The sequence below is a fragment of the Salvelinus namaycush genome, chromosome 11, assembly GCF_016432855.1.
Source record: "Salvelinus namaycush isolate Seneca chromosome 11, SaNama_1.0, whole genome shotgun sequence".
Lineage (NCBI taxonomy): Eukaryota > Metazoa > Chordata > Actinopteri > Salmoniformes > Salmonidae > Salvelinus > Salvelinus namaycush.
This window is the reverse complement of record NC_052317.1, coordinates 9,402,170-9,423,226: the sequence shown is the minus strand read 5'-3', so window position 1 is coordinate 9,423,226 and position 21,057 is coordinate 9,402,170. Positions and strand designations below refer to the sequence as shown.

General features: G+C 45.2%; 1 protein-coding gene across 1 annotated transcript; it reads right to left on the bottom strand.

Annotated features, from left to right (window-relative positions):
* Positions 1-1,901: 1,901 nt before the first annotated feature.
* On the bottom strand, positions 1,902-7,945 carry LOC120055778 (volume-regulated anion channel subunit LRRC8D-like). The gene is made up of 2 exons (XM_039003731.1): positions 7,131-7,945; positions 1,902-5,759 (listed from the first exon to the last, which is right to left on the bottom strand). The coding sequence occupies exon 2, from the start codon at positions 5,755-5,757 to the stop codon at positions 3,202-3,204; it is 2,556 nt and encodes an 851-aa protein (XP_038859659.1). The 5' UTR covers positions 5,758-5,759; positions 7,131-7,945; the 3' UTR covers positions 1,902-3,201.
* Positions 7,946-21,057: the final 13,112 nt, after the last annotated feature.

Below are 21,057 nucleotides of genomic sequence, written 5' to 3'. Positions count from 1 at the left end.
TTGAAAATTACAGAAACGATACATATGTAATAATAAACAACTACCTTAACTCATCTGGCTCCTCAGCAGGTGCATCCTTTCCATGACGGGCAACCTCACTGTAACACAGAAAATTACATTACAGTTGATTAATGATTCTACCTGACAAGTTGTTTAATAAACTAGTAGTTAGTAGTCCACAACAGTGTTTTGAACACACTTTGGTTGTTGTCAGTTAACTCTGTAGGGAAATATTGATCCAGTTTAGTTATCAAGCATTATAACTTGCTATATTGGTTAGAGATGCAAAAAATGTTCTAAATTAACCAATGTTAGCATTTCTCAACTAACTGGTGGCTGTGTTGTTAGCCTGGCTGGCCAGTAGATAGCTAGCTAACTAGCTAAGCTAACTAGCAACATTAAATTCAAAAATCTTAGCTTACCTTATAATGTGGCCTGACAACTCTCTTTATTTTCACCACTCATTGGCGTCAGATTGCCCAGTCTTTGGGGAAACTGTGAAAAGTTAATTCTCTGCATGACTCTCTCCTTTTGTATGAGTTACATCCAGGGACACAGCAGTATGACTTTTGACTATGTTGCCTAGGTTTCCGGCCTCTGTTTCCCACCCTGGTCCTCATTTTCTTTCAGCCGGAAGTGACGTGTCACGTCGTGTGAATTAAGCGAATTGAGGCAATCTCCATTTTAAAGTAGTCCATTTTCTTTTTCACGATTGGCTGATCCCTCCTTATGACCCAATTGGACATGACTCCAACAGGGTCACCAGGAGGGATCAGCCAGTGAAGTTGGAAGTCCCACCCAGCTGACTACATTAAAATGGTGGAAGCCCTCAATAGTGCTGCACATGTTAAAACGGCCTTATGGCCACTAGAGGCCTCTATCATTCTCTATGGGTGGATGGGAGCAGCATTTTCCTACTCCGTGATAGTAGCTAGTCAACGAAGATGCTGCTTCTAGGCTCTAAACTATGAATGATTACTGCCACCTATCATGCTGGACTATTTAGACTACTCTGCAATGAAACCAGTGATTTCTATTCCAGTTCCAAATTTCCAAACAGCTTTTTATTTATGATTCAACTTGTTAGTCGCAATGGCCCTGGTAAAAGGTATGTAGACTATGAATTAAAATGACAAGAGATCTCAATATGCCAGGCTATCTGTGGCTTGCTTTTAATGCCATTATTAGCTACAATAAAGTGTAACCAGGGGCAGCAGCAAGAAAATGTCCAACAAAGTGCAGGGATTTTTGCCATCATCCTTGAAAGGAGATAAAGAAAGTCACACACGAAACTCAACTTGACTATGATATTGAATTACCAAAGTACTGGCAAGATAGTGTTCTCTGCAAAGCCTGAATTGATCTCATCTGCCCTGTTGTCAGAGTTACAGGCATTAACTTCCAGATTGTATTTCAAAAGATGCTAATTCTTCTTTTTTATTCAAATTTCCCTATTGTTTTGGCATGACATCATCCTTAAAGATGTAGTGTACATTGTACCTTTGCTTGATCAAGGAAATTCAGTTAATGTAATATATATATATATATATATATATATATATATATATATATATATATATATATATTAGAAGTGGTGTACAATATCACAGTTAAGCAGCATTAAGCAGTCTCACAAAGTAAGGCATAGGGCTGTTGTAGAATCTGTCAGTCTGAGACGAATCGGGTAGATATGCCACTTGTTGTAATCCTGGGATTTTGCAAGCTTCTGTGCAAAGGATCTGCAGAGGTAGGTATGGCGGGACTCCAGGGACTGCAAGGCCAGGTTGCACATCTTTGGATCTTCTCAAGTTGGTTGTGTTGGTGGGCTGTGAGACCTGGGTGCCATAAATAATGTCCAATTACCATTGAGAAATGCATTGAAACAGAGAGTGACAAGAATGGGAAAAGTTTATCTAAAATCTAGTTTTATTGTGCCATAAATTAATGGACTTTGAGCGTATGATCAGTAATTTGGTATGGTGGCAAATGTGAACAGTTCATGTACAGTACAGAAATGCATAGAAAAAAAAGCAATAACAATCTTTGTCCCATTGTTCTCTCCCTTTTGTCAAACCTCATCCCTTTTCAATCACACATCTTTAAAAAATAAATTAGGTTTAGTATGGTCTGTGATAGGCGAGTGTAATCCATAGAAAACATTCAACAATCTATGAGAAAAGCAAATATTGGTTGTGCAAAGTACTCCCAATTTCAAGCGTAATCCCCAAGAGGGGGTAAAAGTTCAGACTGTATCTTCTATTCCCCCAGTGAACTTAGTATGACATCACATAGGCAAGACTGTGACGAAGCGGTTCTAAACAGTTCCCAGTAGAGTGAGGATCCCCCTCTTATCAACACACAACAACTGTCACTCTGCTGACAGACCATGTCTTGGCTGCAGGACGTCATTGAAGCAAATGAATGAAACGTTATTTAAACAAAAGTGATTTACTACTGAAAAGAGAGCATTTGTTCTCTCATTGAATGGTGATGTGAATAATGACAGTGAATGTTTAGACAAACATGCTGTTTGGGCCTTTCTTATTAAAGCCCTCACTGAGAAATAGCAGCAGTTAAGGATGAAAAGCTATTGCCCATGGTTAACATTATACCTGAGTAGCTAATACAATATATATTAATAAGTCAAAAATTCAATTCCCGTTTACAATATTATGCGATAAATACCCTAGGAAGCAACTGAAAGCGTTTTTTTATCCTGAACATTCTTAAATATTTGAAAAATATACTACTTTAAAACGATAAATGCAAAAAATGTCATTACGTGATTATAGTGCTCTGCAGTCTGCGTTGAGGAGAAGCATTCTCTCTCACTTTATTAAGTTAAAAGTGTCAAGAAACAAACTATATAGTGCAATTTATAATCAATAAAATGTGGTTCAATACCCTGTGAAAGTAACCACCACTTCCGCTTTACTTCCGGGTCATGTCCCCATATCTTTTCAATGGGCTTGAAGTTATATAATCAAATTCGTGAAAACAGGGTCCTTTAAGAAGATGCCTTTTATGAAGTATTTGGCTTGAAGACCATTGTGCCACGTTTTTGCCCAAAAGTTCAAAAACTACAAGGCTACTTCCTGGTGAATAACATCTTAATTTCATGGCGTATTGCTTCAGTGAGTTATAATACACATTTCAGTTAATCACTGTCCCGTAAGGGTTTAAGATATCAGAGATTATAAGCTATAAACCACTCGTAAAGGACACATTGGTCTCCCGACTGATGCTCTCCTTTACTTCTACGGGTAAAGTGTCAAAAAGGTGGTCCTCGACAATGAGGCAGTTTTTACGTAGAAGGCGACAGTTCCCCAGTAGCGAGGGAAGGCGGTCCAGACTGTTCCCCCTCAGCTCCAGCTGAGCGAGCTGCACCAACTGACCCACTGTCTCAGGCAGGTTGGTGAGGCCATTGTTGCTCAGACACAGGACCTTCAGCTTGGTGCACCTGAACAGCTGCTTGGGCAGCACCTCCACCTTGTTTGCATTAATGGCGAAGTGCTGGAGGTTCTGCAGGAGACCCACGTCCGGCGGGATCACTGTGATGGAGTTCTGACTGACGTCCAGGTGCCTCAGCTTGGGGAGGTGGAACAGCGCCGGCGGGAGCGTCTCCAGTTTGTTGTGCGAAAGGTGAAGTGACTCCAAACACTTGACCTGGCCTATGGAGGCTGGAATGGTGATGATTTTGTTGTGCCACAGTTTGAGGCAGGTCAACCTCTTGAGGTGCTGAAAGCTGATGATCTCCTCGATGGTGCGAATGTTGTTGGATTTGAGGTCCAGCTCTTGAAGGTTGGTTAAGCTGAAAATAGCATGGGGGATCCTCTCCAGCTCACAGTTGTGCAACTCCAGATCGGTGAGGTTTGTCATCTTCTTAAGGCTGTTCAGTACCAGTAGTTTAGTACCATCATTGTGCACCACCAGTTTGATCAGGTGTGGGGACAGCTCAGTTAGGCTTGAAGGCATCTTGGTGAGGTTGCTCTTCAGATACAATGTCTTTAGATGTTTCAAATCTCGCATGGACTCTAGTCCTATCATTTTGTTGTGTTCTGAGCTTAAATTCCCTACCAAGTTAAGCTCCCTCAAATTTCTCAACAAATAAACCCATGTGGGGATCTCAGCGACGTCTGTGAACTTGACGTGAAGGCAGCGGAGGTGGTCACGGAGAAAGACAAAGGCTGTCTGCTCAACTTTGGCAGGGCAGTGGCAGAGGTGCAGCTCATGCATACTGGTCATTTGGGAAATCTTTGCCGAAAACCTGACCTCAGGAATTAGTTCTAGTTTAAGTATTTCCAGGTCGGTGAGATCAAACACTGCATTGGGGAGACCAGAGAGCATGAAGAGGTGGAGCTCCTGCTGGTCTTGGGCATTTCGGATCACAAGCTGTCTGAGCTTCTCAAATGTCCACTCGTGGTTCAGACTGATCTCCCTCAGCTTGTTCTCGCTGACCTCTGAGAGGAATACACCAAATCGTTTGGAATACAGCTGGTCGTACTGATCGACCATGTGCAGGAGGAACGCAAAATCGTTCTTCACATCAGGAATGTCACTGAAGCTACTCTCCTCTCTGACTTTCTCAAATGAGTACTCTTTAAGGGGGCGCCTGAAAAGCCAGTGGAGGGAATACAAGCACACCATCCCATAGATCAATATGAGGGCCATGTAGCTGAGGAGGAGCTTTCTCAGCATGAACGCCATGTTGTGGGTACAAAAGAACTGCTTATATCCGGTTAAGTGTTTGATATCGGGCTCACATTTGTGGCGAAAGTCGATGGCAGCCATAAAAGTTGACGTATATGACAGAATCAAAATGAACTTGACCGTTTTGACCACGGTCTGAGCTACGTAGAGCTTGTAGATGAAATCGCTGTCCTCCACATGGGCACGGAATTTTCTCACCTTCTCAAAAAGAGCCTTGGCCTGCTCTCCATCCTTCTTGTCCAAGATAGTCATACTTGGTGCCTCAGCAACGGGCGTATCTGCTGAGAACTTAACTCCTGTATTCCCAAGCATAGGAGTAGATGTGTTGGCAGCATTTTCGTCTTTATTTTCCTGTGATATCTCTCTCGGTGCTGAAGTGGTGCCAGTCAGTCTCTGTTTGTTCTCCTCAGAATCCTCACAGGCTGTCTCGGACAAAGCCTTTGTAGTCCATGGAGACTCAAAGCACCGTCCGAGAATGGACACAAAGTGTTCAATCTTTGAGCTTGTCTTGGGGTATTTGAACCAGAAGTTACTACTGACCATAAGCACAAGGGTGTGGATGAGGGTGAGGTACGGGAAGTACTTTGAGTACCAGGGCAAGGCAACATGGTAACACATTTGGTTGACAAAGATGTACTGCTGATAATCTAAGTTGGTTCGGATTCCTGTGGGCTCAGGTTGCTGCATTTTGCTCTCTCGCTTCACAACGATGGGTTGGGTGTTGTGGATCTCGTGTACTGCACTGTCTGGTAGATCTTTCGTGGCCATTGGTGTAGCAAGCACTGTCGTCATACTAACTGCTGATGAGGTGGTTTCTTGCTGACATTGGGTTGTGCAAGAGTTTGGCCCTGCCGCAGCCTCCTCCGCTTCCTCCAGGCAGGGAAGGCACGCCACCTGGTCCTTTGTGATCTGCATCGTCATGGCGAAGATGGACAACATGAGCATGACCACCCCCAGGTAGTCCATGAAGACGTCCCACCATGGTTTTAGGATGCGGTAGGTCGGCTGGATGTCATTCAGCGATGCTAACTCAGTGATGGTAAACATTCCTGCAATGGAAGAAGACCGGGCATTTAGCTAGTATGGAAAGCACTTCTTTCTCAAACAATCTAATTATAAATAAAACAAGCACATCAAATGTGTGTTTTTGTTTGGAATCAAATCGATTTTTGTTGGTTATGTTGGTTATGTTGGTATGGTTATAAAGGTTAAAAAGGTAATAAAGGTTGACACCATTTTTTTTGTTGAACTAAATTGAATGGCTCTCCATGACAAAGTGGCTTATAAAAAAACAAAAACAGCATTAGTAATGGCATTGGCTTATTACTCTCTCTCATGCATCTCTATAAAGGATTTGAAAACATCTGATGACAAAGCTTAGAGTCTACATCTGTTCTAGACTAGTTAGGACATGTGGATACAGGAATGGCAAAGGTTGCTTTGATGTTTGTCTACAAACTATTGTAAGTCACGGAGCAGTTTATAATGTTGGTGTGCTGTTTTAAGAAGAAAAGGTCATTGTGCCCAGATTCAACATGTGGGAGCACTTCCTTCTCTCATCCTTTCCCCCCACGGTAAAAAAAATTAAATGTTTAAAATTGTTTTATGACAGTGAAGATACATTGCCCAAACTAGGTAGCCTGGATAATGATCACTACTGTTAATATTTATAACTGTTACAACACTATTAAGAGTGATTTTATGCCATACACTTTTCCTTACCAGTATTCTAAAACAAATATGGTATGGTAAAACTTGATGTTATTTGGTTTCATTCATAATTTCCTTTAATAGTTGAACTAAAGAATTACAGTAATATCAATACATATTTTGATATTATAGGCTAGTAGCCTATAGGCTATATTTATAACTATAGTATAATATTAATAAAAAATGCTTTAAGGTGACATCCCAGTAAGAGTAAGCCATCATTAAATACGTTTTGCATATAATCAAAGCAGAAGATCTGTAGGTGAGAGCGTGTAGTAGACCATAGAGACAGACTTGGTCTAAAAAAGAGAAGAGCAGAGAGACCAGTTGTGGAATACACCTAGGCTACTGATCGAACATATTTACAGTCATTTAATTTAGGAAATATAAACTATTAGACACATGTTAATAAACTCTTGAGATTCTTCTAGAGATCTTGCGCATTCATTTTTCTGTTGCTGTCTGACTCTGAGGTCAGGTGACTTGCTGTAACGTGGGGTAAACTTAAACTGTAACTCAACTACAGCATGTGCCCATAGTTAAACATTTATTGTTCCTTAACCATTTATATTATCTTGCCACTTGCGATAGCCTAAATAAACTACCTTGGGATAACCGCACATTATGATAATCAACATCAAACAAATATAAATTAGGATTTTACAGTTTTTACAGCGTGGTAAATGCGATAAAAAAAATATCATACTTACTATCTTGGTGACGTTATCTCTTATCAATTAGATTTCCGGCACTCCATTCCACTTTTACGGTCAAGACAGTTCCTTCCGACGGTTCAGATCAAATAATTAAACCATCATCTATGGAATAACGCTTGTGACCAAGAATATTATGTTCGTGACAGTGCGAATGTCAGCACCATTCTCAATACATTGCCTACCTGACAAACACTAGCTACGTGTATAATATGCGCAGAACGTCTGCCTCCGTACGCATGTAACTCAAAGTAAAGGATAGTCCAACTTTAACATTAAAGCGCTATTACCGGCGTTTATAAGATGGTGGATGCCACAGATCAACGTCCTAAAGACACAATGTGCTTGTCTCAGATGCCACCAAATTCGAGATAGGCCTAATAATGAAAACTAGGGCACCACCTACTCTACTACGACTTGGTCGAATGTTTCTCCCGCGTGAACATTCTGTTACAATATAACTCATTCGGAAGCTTTGAACTGTAACCATCTGTTCAGTAACTATGTAGCAATTACTACTTTTCAGTCTGTAAATGAATACATTGTATCCGGCACATCATATCTGCTGCCCCAGTAAGCTACACAATGTAACAATCCTTGCTAGCTCTCGCCCTGTCTGTCTGTAGTTAGGCTAGATAGCCAGCCTAATTGTGAAATATGAAGACGTTAGGAATCTAGAACCCTTTTGCTGTAACTCGCTATCGACTGAAGTCATGCTGGATTTCCAGCTATGTCTGGATTTGGTTGCTTGCTGCACGGGTGCACTGCACACTGTTGAGGAAGTGTCTCTTGAGTATGGTACAGGTTCCAACCGGTCCAGGCTAGATCATGTAAAAAGAGTGGGCTACCCTCCTCTCAACCCTTGTACTCTCAGAGGAAGTGAATAAAAACAAGTCCATGGAGCAGGGGCGGACTGGGACAAAAATTCAGCCCTGGCATTTTAGCCACACCAGCCCACATCACCTTGTAACTTTTACTTTACCAGTCACCGGTGAAACATAGTTCTCCTCCTTTTTTAACCAGCTCATGTTTAAAAGACAAATACAACATGTAAAAACATCACTGGAGATACAACTCACAAATATAACTGTGCATCATGCCTGCCTGTTGTGCAGTCTGTCTCTGTATCTTCTCTGCTGTCACTGTCTCTTTCTGTCTGTCACTCTGTCTGTCTTTGCTTCTCCTTGTTAATCGATTGTTGTCTGTCTGTCACTCCAAAGTGTTATTTGCTATTACATATAGAGCCAACATATTAAGGAACTGTATCTCTCTGTTTACTGAATAAATGCCTAATAGATTACAATTGGCTCATAATACCTCATAAAAGCCTAACTACATTATTGAAAAGATAAATTCCTGGATTTCATACATGTCCCCCCTATCCTTATCGGGCTCCCGAGTGGCGCGGTGGTCTAAGGCACTGCCTCTCAGTGCACGAGGCATCACTGTAGTCCCCGGTTCACATCCGGCTGTGATTGGGAGTCCCATAGGGCAGTGCACAATTGGCCCAGCATCGCCGGGGTAGGCAATCATTGTAAATTAGATTTTGTTCTTAACTGACCTGCCTAGGTAAATAAAGGTTAAATTTAAACAATTGAAATTTTAAATATTGTCCTAGCTCTTAATCGTCGTTTCCTTATGCCATAGTTTGTATATCTCAATTGTCAGTAGAAACCACATTTGTTTAAGCAAGTCAGCCATATCAGCTATGTTTTTTAAGGCTGAATGAACTGTTTCACTGCCAGACAAGGCTCTGCTAGTAGCCAGGTGTAGCGGTGGTAAGGATTCACTCCATGGTGCTGAAAAGAAAGCTCTGTTGTTGGGGCAGCTTTATGTAGGTCATAACAGTTTGTGGGCACCGTTTGTCACCATTATAATGCAATTTATGTGTTGTTTACTGTTTTTCTGTGTAGTGGCTTTGCTGGCATGCATCGAAAAACATTTTTTTGAGTTTGCCCCTCCAGGATTTACTAACATCGCCACTGAGTACCTGTTAAAAAAATAGTAAGCAGCTCAGGTCATGTAGGAAAAAAACAGAGAGAGAGACACTGACACAGATGTACTTCCAGTTGTAATATTTTGGCTCTATATTATATATCAAATAGTAATTAACCCTTAGGATATATATATATTTTTCCAACCTTTATTTAACTAGGCAAGTCAGTTAAGAACAAATTCTTATTTACAATAATGACCTACCAGGGAACAGTGGGTTAACTGCCTTGTTCAGGGCCAGAACGACAGATTTTTACCTTGTCAGTTCGGGGATTCAATCAGAACTTTTGAAATGTACTGCGACAGAATTCAGAACATGGGCTGTTCTTACAGTATTCTCCCTGTACACCAAGTCAGAACCATAGGATAAATGAAGGGGGCATGTTCTGCCTAGTTAAATAAAGGTTAAATAAAATCTAATGAAAATATAAGCAGACAATGAAAGCTCTTACAATGTTCAATGATTACATTTCTCTAAAACAGGCTATATGTGCACCATCAAGTCAGAACAGTAGGCTAAGTAATGAGACCAAATTAAAACCAAATTATTAGGGTGAGGCACATGGGCTACTAACAGCTTACTATACAACATACATTTAGTATTCCTTTCTTAGCTACAGCGTACATATCTCCCTGGCATAACATAATTTATGCAGCAGCATAAAATACATGTTTGGGCTCACCTTGTGGTGCTGTGCTCACTTGAACAGGAAGGTGGTGCAGGAAAGTGGTCCTTCTTGTGGGCAAATTTTGTCATCAAACTTTGTCATCAAAGTCTGGCATTCTCTGGATTTATGGTGCTTTCAAGAACACCGCAAACTCAGAAAAAACAAGGTCGAATCATGATATCAGTGATCTTCAGGTCGTAGCTCTAGAAAGAGGCCCGGGTTCCCGACTTGGAATTCCGAATTGGGTTCCGAATTCAAAACGTTTTTTTCCCAGTCAGAGCTCGTTTTTCCCCGAGTTCCCAGTTGTATTGAACGCGGCAGAAGTCATGCTGGATTGACAGCATGGCCAATGTATGCAACCTTTTCTGGCCTATGGTGTGTTGCGAGTTCATTTTTATCCTTTTAAGTTTGGAAAAGAGACCCTTAAACCACACACCCTCTCCACTGAATAGCAGGCTAATGATTGCTTTGCAACGTTTGCAGTTAGCCACTGATTCCTACCAACCAGTCATTGTTGAATTTGCGATTTCCAACTTGTTGTGTAATGTTTATGTCCAATGGCCGATGAGCACCGATATGTTTTAGCTATAATTTCTCTTCATATGACAAGGATTAAAATGGATTTGCCAGTAGATTGTCGACTTGATTCATGATGATGACTGCTAGCTAAGATTTTGAAAGTATGATGTTGACATGATCAGTCCAATCAAAGCTACGGTAGATATGTGATTTGACGTCATTTTGTCTGTGGCCAGTGACCTTGAGCCTTCTTGAATGAGCACTTCTAATTTTAAATCTATGGCAGCATCCAAGGGGCTTGAATTTTCGAGCTCTTGTAACGGCTTTCTTCCTGGGATGAAGGAGAGGACCAAAATGCAGCGCCGTTAGTGTTCAACATGTTTAATTAACCAATAAACAATGAACATTAACAAATAACAAAATAACAAACGTGAAAGCCGAGACAGTCCTATCTGGTGCAGAACACAAACACAGAGACAGGAAACAACCACCCACAATCCCCAACACAAAACAAGCCACCTTTATATGATTCTCAATCAGGGACAACGATTGACAGCTGTCTCTGATTGAGAACCATATTAGGCTGAACACAGAAACAGACGAACTAGACACACAACATAGAATACCCACCCCAACTCACGCCCTGACCAACTAAACACATACAAAACAACAGAAAACAGGTCAGGAACGTGACAGAACCCCCCCCTCAAGGTGCGAACTCCGGGCGCACCCCTAAAACTCAGGGGGAGGGTCTGGGTGGGCATCTGTCCGCGGTGGCGGCTCCGGCGGTGGACGAGGACACCACTCCACCACTGTCTTTGTCCCCCTCCTTAGCGTCCTTTGGGTGGCGACCCTCGCCCCCGACCATGGTCCAGGAACCTTCACCAAGGCCCCTCCTAAATAGAGGAGACAACTCAGGACAGAGAGGTAGCTCAGGACAGAGAGGTAGCTCAGGACAGAGAGATCGCTCCGGACAAATGGCAGCTCCGGACTGAATGGCAGCTCCGGACTGAATGGCAGCTCCGGACTGAATGGCAGCTCCGGACTGAATGGCAGCTCCGGACTGAGTGGCAGCTCCGGACTGAGTGGCAGCTCCGGACTGAGTGGCAGCTCCGGACTGAGTGGCAGCTCCGGACTGAGTGGCAGCTCCGGACTGGAGGGCAGCTCCGGACTGGAGGGCAGCTCATGACTGGAGGGCAGCTCATGACTGGAGGGCAGCTCATGACTGGAGGGCAGCTCATGACTGTAGGGCAGCTCATGACTGTCTGGCGGCTCTGGCAGCTCCTGACTGGCTGGCGGCTCTGGCAGCTCCTGACTGGCTGGCGGCTCTGGCAGCTCCTGACTGGCTGGCGGCTCTGGCAGCTCCTGACTGGCTGGCGGCTCTGGCAGCTCCTGACTGGCTGGCGGCTCTGGCAGCTCCTGACTGGCTGGCGGCTCTGGCAGCTCCTGACTGACGGACGGCTCTAGCGGCTCCTGACTGACGGACGGCTCTAATGGCTCGGGACAGACGGGCGGCTCTAATGGCTCGTGGCAGACGGATGACTCAGATGGCGCTGGGCAGACAGATGGCTCAGACGGCGCTGGGCAGACGGATGGCTCAGACGGCGCTGGGCAGACGGATGGCTCAGACGGCGCTGGGCAGACGGATGGCTCAGACGGCGCTGGGCAGACGGATGGCTCAGACGGCGCTGGGCAGACGGATGGCTCAGACGGCGCTGGGCAGACGGATGGCTCAGACGGCGCTGGGCAGACGGATGGCTCAGACGGCGCTGGGCAGGCAGGCAGCTCAGACAGCGCTGGGCAGACGAGCAGTGCAGGCGGCATTGAGCAGACGAGCAGCGCAGGCAGTTCAGACGGCGCTGGGCAGGCAGGCAGCTCAGACGGCGCTGGACAGACGAGCAGTGCAGGCGGCGTTGAGCAGACGAGCAGTGCAGGCAGTTCAGACGGCGCTGGGCAGGCAGGCAGCACAGACGGCGCTGGACAGACGAGCAGTGCAGGCGGCGTTGGGCAGACGGCCGACTCTTGACCTGCTGAGGCGCACAGTAGGCCTGGTGCGTGGTGCCGGAACTGATGGTACCGGACTGGAGACACGCACCTCAAGGCTAGTGCGGGGAGCAGGAACAGGGCACACTGGACTCTCGATGCGCACTATAGGCCTGGTGCGTGGTACCGGCACTGGTGGTACCGGGCTGAGGGCACGCACCTCAGGGCGAGTGCGGGGAGAAGGCACAGTGCGTACAGGGCTCTGGAGACGCACAGGAGGCTTGGTGCGTGGTGCCGGAACTGGTGGTACTGGGCTGGAGACACGCACCACAGGGAGAGATCGTGGAGGAGGAACAGGGCTCTGGAGACGCACTGGAAGCCTGGTGCGTGGTGTAGGCACTGGTGGTACTGGGCTGAGGCGGGAAGGTAGCGCCGGATATACCGGACCGTGCAGGCGTACTGGCTCCCTTGAGCACTGAGCCTGCCCAACCTTACCTGGTTGCATGCTCCCCGTAGCCCGTCCAGTGCGGGGAGGTGGAATAACCCGCACTGGGCTGTGTTGGCGAACCGGGGACACCATGCGTAAGGCTGGTGCCATGTACACCGGCCCGAGGAGACGTACTGGAGGCCAGATATGTAGAGCCGGCTTCATGGCACTTGGCTCAATGCTCACTCTAGCCCGCCCAGTGCGGGGAGGTGGAATAACCCGCACCGGGCTATGCACCCGTACAGGAGACACCGTGCGCTCTTCCGCATAACACCGTGTCTGCCCGTACTCCTGCTCTCCACGGTAAGCATGGGAAGTGAGCGCAGGTTTCCTACCTGCCCTCGCCACACTACCCTTTAGCCCCCCCCAATAAATTTTTGGGGTTTCTTCACGGGCTTCCAGCCCCGCTTCCGTGCTGCCTCCTCAGACCACCGCTCCTGGGCTTTAGCTGCCTCCATCTCTTCCCGAGAGCGGCGATCTTCTCCAACCTTAGCCCAGGGTCCTTCTCCGTTAAATATTTGCTCCCATGACCATTCCTCCTGGTACCGCTGCTGCTGTCGCTGCTGCCCGTTGCCACGCTGCTTGATCCTTGTTTGGTGGGTGGTTCTGTAACGGCTTTCTTCCTGGGATGAAGGAGAGGACCAAAATGCAGCGCCGTTAGTGTTCAACATGTTTAATTAACCAATAAACAATGAACATTAACAAATAACAAAATAACAAACGTGAAAGCCGAGACAGTCCTATCTGGTGCAGAACACAAACACAGAGACAGGAAACAACCACCCACAATCCCCAACACAAAACAAGCCACCTTTATATGATTCTCAATCAGGGACAACGATTGACAGCTGTCTCTGATTGAGAACCATATTAGGCTGAACACAGAAACAGACAAACTAGACACACAACATAGAATACCCACCCCAACTCACGCCCTGACCAACTAAACACATACAAAACAACAGAAAACAGGTCAGGAACGTGACAGCTCTCCCCATTTTTTTGCGGTTTTGCAGGTGACGTAGTGTCCTCATGAGTGACAGAACACTGAGCCAATCATGGCGCAACTAGAGAACATTACCAACCCCTATGCTCCGTATTTTCCGCTGGCTGCCCCACCAACACCACAGAAAGCACTGAGCTAGGCTGAAACACCTGCATTTTGGAGCTGCAAAAAAGAGACCATGTTTGCATGCAGCTTTATTATCACAAATATTTGTTTCTACATTGTTTGCAAACTGATATGTGACACGTATTAATGCCAAAATAATATGCAACCCCCCCCAAAAATGGCCCACCTGTCCTGGATGACGGGTCACCACTGCAGGTACTGCAGGAATGTCTACCAATGGCATGCCAATCTTTTTGTGAGAAATTATTACTGGTCACTCAGACATTTATTAAGTATTTCTACATTATAAAGAGCACTTACTTTAGATTAAGGACTGCAAAAAGACTTGGTGAACACACAATTTATAAATGCCCTGTAAATGGTTTATTATGGACCTTTGAACTATCTTGTTACCCATCCGGTACTATTAGACAAAGAAGAAAATAAATGCCTACTTTATTGACCAAACCCTTGCCTCCTCTCATAACATCACCTCATACCCGCTCTCCTCTCCGTTTCCTGTTCCAGCCCTTGATAAATCTGCCGCCAGGCTCCGGGACCATCAGACACATCACCACACCACTCAACCTCACCGTGGAGTCCATCCATCAAGAGAACATTCCCTTCTTCATCATTAGTGCACCAGCTCACAAGATCATCCTCAGCCTCCCATGGCTCCAATGTCATAACCCTACCATCTCATGGTTGAGGATGAAAATCACAGACTGGGCACCCGAATGCCGGAGGACCTACTTTCCCATCCCCGGTGGTTCTATGTCGGTTGAAAGTCCTGTGGTTGCTCTTCAGCCCAACATCCCGGAGGTATACCAGGACCTGCGGGAGGTAATATGCAATTGACCTGCTTGCAGGCTCTGCCCTCTGTCGGTGGCTGAAACCAAGGCCATGGAGGAGTACATCCATGAGGTGCTCCACCAGGGATTCATCCGCACGTCCACCTCTCCTGCATCTGCAGGCTTCTTTTTCGTGGCGAAGAAGGATGGAGGATTATGCCCATGTATTGATAACAGAGCTGCGGAGTGCATACAATCTCATCCGCATCCGGGAGGGGGATGAATGGAAGACAGCTTTCAGCATGATATCTGGTCACTACGAGTACTTGGTGATGCCTTTTGGCTTAGCCAATGCTCTCTGTGTTCCAGGCATTCGTTAACAAGGTGTTCCGGGACATGCTCGGACGCCAGGTGGTCGTGTATATCGACGACATCCTGGTCTACTCTGCTACCTTGGAGGATCACACCGCTCACGTCCGAGTAGTTCTGGAATGCCTCCTGGCCAACCAACTATATGTCAAGGCAGAGGTGCCAATTTCATCAGGAAGCTGTTTCCTTTCTAGGCTACCAGATCAGCCTTCAAGGAGTGATGATGGACGTTAAGAAGGTAGATGTGGTCAGGTCATGGCCAGTCCCAACCACCATAAAGGGGTTACAGCGGTTTTTGGGGTTTGCCAACTTCTACCACCATTTCATCAGGAACTTTAGCTCCATCGCCTCTCCTCTCACCGCTCTCCTCAAGGGTGGTCCCCATAGGTTGTTGTGTAGTCCAGCAGCTGACAAGGCCTTCCGCCTACTGAAGGGGCGTTTCACCTCCACCCCATTGCTCAAACACCCTGATCCGACGCTACCCTTTGTGGTGGAGGTGGACGCTTCAGAGGTGGGTGTGGGGGCTGTCCTGTCTCAACTCTGTTGTTGTATGTGTCGAATTGCTATGCTTTATCTTGGCCAGGTCGCAGTTGCAAATGAGAACTTGTTCTCAACTAGCCTACCTGGTTAAATAAAGGTGAAATAAAAATAAAAATAAATGACAAGGTAATCCACAGAAATTGTATTTTTGTGCATATTACTCTAAGAAATAATCTCCTGCGGAGAAATTATGACGTCGGCGATTGAGAGCTCCTGGCGGTGAAGTTGGCATTAGAGGAGTGGAGACACAGGCTGGAGGGTGCCAAGGACCCGTTCGTCATACTCACCGACCACCAGAACCTGGAGTACATATAGACAGCGAGGCGACTGAACCCGTGCCAAGCAAGGTGGGCCCTTTTCTTTACTAGATTTGACTTCACGCTAACCTATCGCCCAGGTTCAAAGAACACCAAAGCCAATGCCCTGTCCCGTCTCTACCATTCAGGAGAGGGTCCTGAATGCACCCATAATTTCTCCCTCTCGGGTCATAGCCCTTGTGGTCTGGGACGTGTGGTTCAGGCGCGCAGAAGTGTGAAGCGATGACCACGTGAGACTCCAGTGCGCCGTCCACTGTCAGAAGGAGCAGACGGATCGCCACCGCAGTAAGACTCCCTTGTTCCATCCTGGTGATCGTGTCTGGCTCTCCACCAGAAACCTCCCACTCTGCCTGCCCTGCAAGAAGCTGAGCCCCCGGTTTGTGGGGCTGTTCAAGGTTCTCCGGAGGGTCAACAAGATGACGTATAGATTACAGCTCCCCAGTGACTATCTTACCTTCCTTTCAGGTCTCCCTTCTCAGGCTGGTGGTTCCTGGTCCCCTGGGTGAGTCTCTCTCTCTCTCTCCTTCTGTGTTTGTCATAGAATGATGCCGGGACTAGTTTATGAAGATAGATTTCCAGCGTTGTGCTTCGTTTGACAGTGACAGGCCTTTCAGCAAATGAAATAGACAGGATATAGGCAGGGCTTTCCAGCCTGCAGTGGCTATGTAATGTAATTTGACACCAGGGTCAGTCATTACTACAGCTCATAAGAGCCACTCGCTGGCTGAAGAAACTGATATTCAGAAGAAAATAAACATTTAAAATACACAGGCCCTGAATTTACCTTTAACAGAGATTATTTAGCAAATATTATGCATTAATTCAGTGTTTCATTGTAATACATAATGACTTGTATTTGATAAAAAGCAGTAGCACTGTATGTAATGTCTAATAGATGGCTATTGGCATATGTGTTATAAAATCCAATCTAATGACTTTTTAGACTATTGCTAGTTAGTGCCTGTCATATGCATTTCCCTGAATCCCCCCTTCCCTAAATTGGGCCTAAGTGTTAATTAGCCTACTATTTCATACGATATACAGCCACAATATTAACTGGCAGCAGTAGGCTAAATCTGTGTCAGGGTGTCTCTTTTTTTCTGTTTTCTCCCTACCTCGACTGCACTGTCTTCTGCAGAAGCAGCTGGTCTGTCGGTGCTAAACCTAGCATAACTTCTCAGCACAGACAAGGTCATAGCACTTGGACCAGCAGAACCAGAAAAGAAAGGAAAAAAGTGGGTTACGGCCTCAAGCCTTTTTTTGGTCTCTAACTTTTTAAACACCACCTATCGTTTTTTTCCAATCCATGATCTTAGCTAACTGATAACAGAGAGTGAGAGCTGGTCTCTCTGCTGATGCACGTTTGAATTTGAATGTTAATTTTTGCACCACTTTAGCTCAGCCTATCAGAAAACTGGGCCAGCCCATCTTGGTAGGTGGGGGGGGGGGGGGGGCAGCCATTGCCATTGCCATTGCCCAATGATCAGTGTTACGGATACAGGTATCCTGTGTGTGTATCCTGTGTGTGTATTTCTTTTCTCTCCTTCTCCCCTCACAGGTGGAATTCATCAGTCACCAATCAGTCGCTAATCGGAAGACACCTGCTCCTTTTCCCTTACCCAATCACAGTCCCTTTCCTTTGGTTTAAAAACCCTGTCAGTTGTGTTCTCTAGAGTCAATCTCTGTCAATGCCATCTGTCTGTAGAGCTCTTGTTTGGTTTTTGCAACTACATGTCACTTTGTCCCCACCTGTGAGTATTCGTTTTGTTGTGGTGTTTGTTTGATGGTGGGAAAAGGGGGTACCAAGATAAATTGCCCATGGGCATAGATTACCAGTAGGAATACTTTGTATAAAAACACTAGTTAGAACTGGGCGGACCACCCCTATTTTTAGTTAGTTAGCTGTTGGTGAAGTAGGCTAGTCTAGCTTAGGGGTGTTTTTGGATACTTATTATTTCTTTCCTTGGGTCCAGCTCAGCCCCTTTTTCCTGCCCCCCCCCCCCCCCCCCCCCCCCCCCCCCCCCCCCCCCCCCCCCCCCCCCCCCCCCCCCCCCCCCCCCCCCCCCCATTACCATGTTTTCAAATAAACCATGAGTGTTTGACGGTAATTTAGTTGTCTGTGGTTATTTCGTTCTCACTCTTACTTTTTCACTACTATCATTTGCATGCGTTATGTTACAGGTCTCATTACCATCCCCCCTCAAGACTGTCGGTCCAAAGGGATTCGTAACAATCAGACATACTGAAATATATTATTATGACAGAAATTGCAACAAAAAAAAAAATCTGCATATAAACTTGTTTTTACATTTTATATTATTATTGTTTATTACAGGGGTGCAACTTTGGTTTTAGAAGTGGGGGGACAAAACAAAAAAATTGTAAAAACAGCCTACCCGATGCTCGGAGGCGTCCGCATGGTCCTAAAGCACACTGTTGCCTCGTTTTGTATCACATTCCAATGATAAAACTGGGGGGGACAAAAATGCAGTTTCAGAATGTGGGGGATACTGTTATAACAAAGAGAGAATTCTACAGTGACCGGAGATGGATTGTGATTAACAAACAGCAGAGATCTGATGCCAGATCTGTATATAGTGGCAGACACACAGAAGAGACATTTTACACTAAGCTAGTGGCAAGGCCTATACATTTTTGAGATACCACTACCCAAGGTAGAACAAAACAAACACATTTGTTCACATCTCTAATGTCTCCCATTTACAAAATGGATCTGCAAAAGTGGTTAAGTTGATCGATATTGCGATACACCCCTTACCGCTAGAAGTGCAGAATAATTTGCGGCTTGAGGGGAGATGGGCCAGAAACTCATGTAACCCGATATTGCAAGCTCTGATATAGACAGTTGTCTGTCCCACATACACAAACAGCATTAGGATACCTTAATGCTTCTTGGAAATATAGACATGTAAACACAGAGATTCAATAGGTGGAAATGTCAACTATTAATAATTGTGTAGGCTTACCATTTTAGTAGCTGATTTATTGACAGCTTTCCAAGTCAAATGTGCTCTTATTCAGTGTTGTATGGTCCTGCCTGACAAAAAATACAGTTACACATCTTTTGATGTTTTGGCTATTGTAATCGGCACTAAGGTCAACAAGTGGGCTCAGACATTGAAACTTCCTTTTTTGGGGTCCAAGGTTCCTTGAAGGATTTTGTATCTTTACACCCTACTCTTGCGATTCAGTCAGGGGGTCAAGTATTTTCTTTGAGGCCACCCTAGACCTTTCCAGAGAGGAAGAGGCGAGGCAAGAGGTTTTACTCAACCCAGATCTTTTTTTTTGGGGGGGGGGGGGGGGGTTGATGAGAGAGCGTTGAATTTGGGCAACAAAACAATGAATTGCTCATTTTCAATTTGAGGCTTATTTGAGCGAACAGAAGTTTTGTAATGGTTAGGTTGTTACGAATGCACTGACATAGGTGGATGACTTTGTGCACGTTGTCAAAGAGATAGAAGACTCATGGATATAACCTGTTTTAGCATGGTCCAATATGGCTGTCATACTACCATTTGATGGAGGTCAAATCACATGTAAATATTAATTTTTGTAGATGAGAAGCATTTTTTAAAAATTGTGTAGAACACTCATGCCCATAACTGTTTTGGTGTAAATACATTTTATTCTGAATCCAATATGGCCAACATAATTACACTCAAACACCTGTGCCAGCATATAAATTGCCCCGGTTAATTTTGTATTGTGTTATTCTGTCTTTCAAAATGTTTCATACGGCTCTTGGTATAACTAGGACTATGAGTGGTACCGCCATGCCACTGTTGTGTTTGAATAGCTGAAGCCAACTAGTTGTTCAATGTGTGTTCATGTTTTTTTAGGATACAAGCAAATAGTAGAGTAACCAAGTTACAGGAAAGCAACCTGTAATACAGCAGTCAGCCACTCTAGTAGCGTATATGTACAGCTCTAACATCTCCCCTCTTTTCCCCACTGAAACTAAGTGTGCAAGGTGAATTCTAAGTCTTTGAGGTGAGCAAGACATGAGTGTGTCCTAACAGGTTGAGGAGACACAGTAGCCAGTAGTGGTTGTAGTTCTGGGGCCTGACCAGGTTGCACAGTTAACTGGTCATTCTGGGCAAGCTGCAGCGACAAGGGCAGTATCCTTCCTGTATGACTGGCAGGGTATTCAGTGCTGTGTGGTGATCAGTTTCCATTTCTACAACAGTTGGGTGCAGGCACTCAGCAGATGCAGCTTGCATGCCAACGAGACCCATTGACTAACTGGAATGTTATCTTAGCCTGAATTATGCATGGGATACACCAGTAGTGTAATTGTTGGTTGTCTGGTTGTGAAGGAGAGAATGTGAAAGGGCTGTCACAAACAGACCTGCCCTTAGATCTTTCCAACACCTAATGGACCTGTGTTTTTTTAAATGCTGAATGTGGTAAAAGGTTGTGGTGTTCACATGCTACATATTCCTGTATAATAATTCTTAAGTCAGGTATGATTATTTGGCCGATATTTACAGTGGGTAGCTGGCTGGGATTACGGTCTGGGGCAGGCCCAGCAGGAGATAAGGAGAGTGACAGAACCTGTGAGGGTGACCTAGAGGTTACTTAGAGTATAGGTCATAGACCATGATTATGAGAGACGTAGCACAGCGCCATTTGGAGATGATGACTGGGCATCGATGGAAAGTAAAGGGGTTGCAGAGGTGGCGGAACTGGTCGAGGATGGTGAACAAAGACCACTCATCACAGTCAATCCCCAGTCACCATGCACGATCACATACAGCAGCTTTGTTTATGTTTGACCATCCTCAGGGGCCTGTTGCTTGTCATTGACTGTCAGGTTGTGTTTGTTTATTGTAGTGAACACCTGCCTTATGCGCTTGTCATCATGTGTAGTTGCATCCAACCTATACTAATAGGTCACCAAATCAACAACTCCAGGACAGACAGTCAGGATCGTGGAAATTATTTTTTGACATTTTTGAAATGTGCCCACTCAACGCAAACAGCGTAAGAGTGCACAGGAACATCGCAATGCGCATTACAAATGCAGTGAGCCAGAGGAAGGTCATGTTGAATTCAGGCAGCCGTATTAGACTAGCAATGAATCTCAGCTTACTTCTAAATAATGAGATTACTTAAGAGCCCAA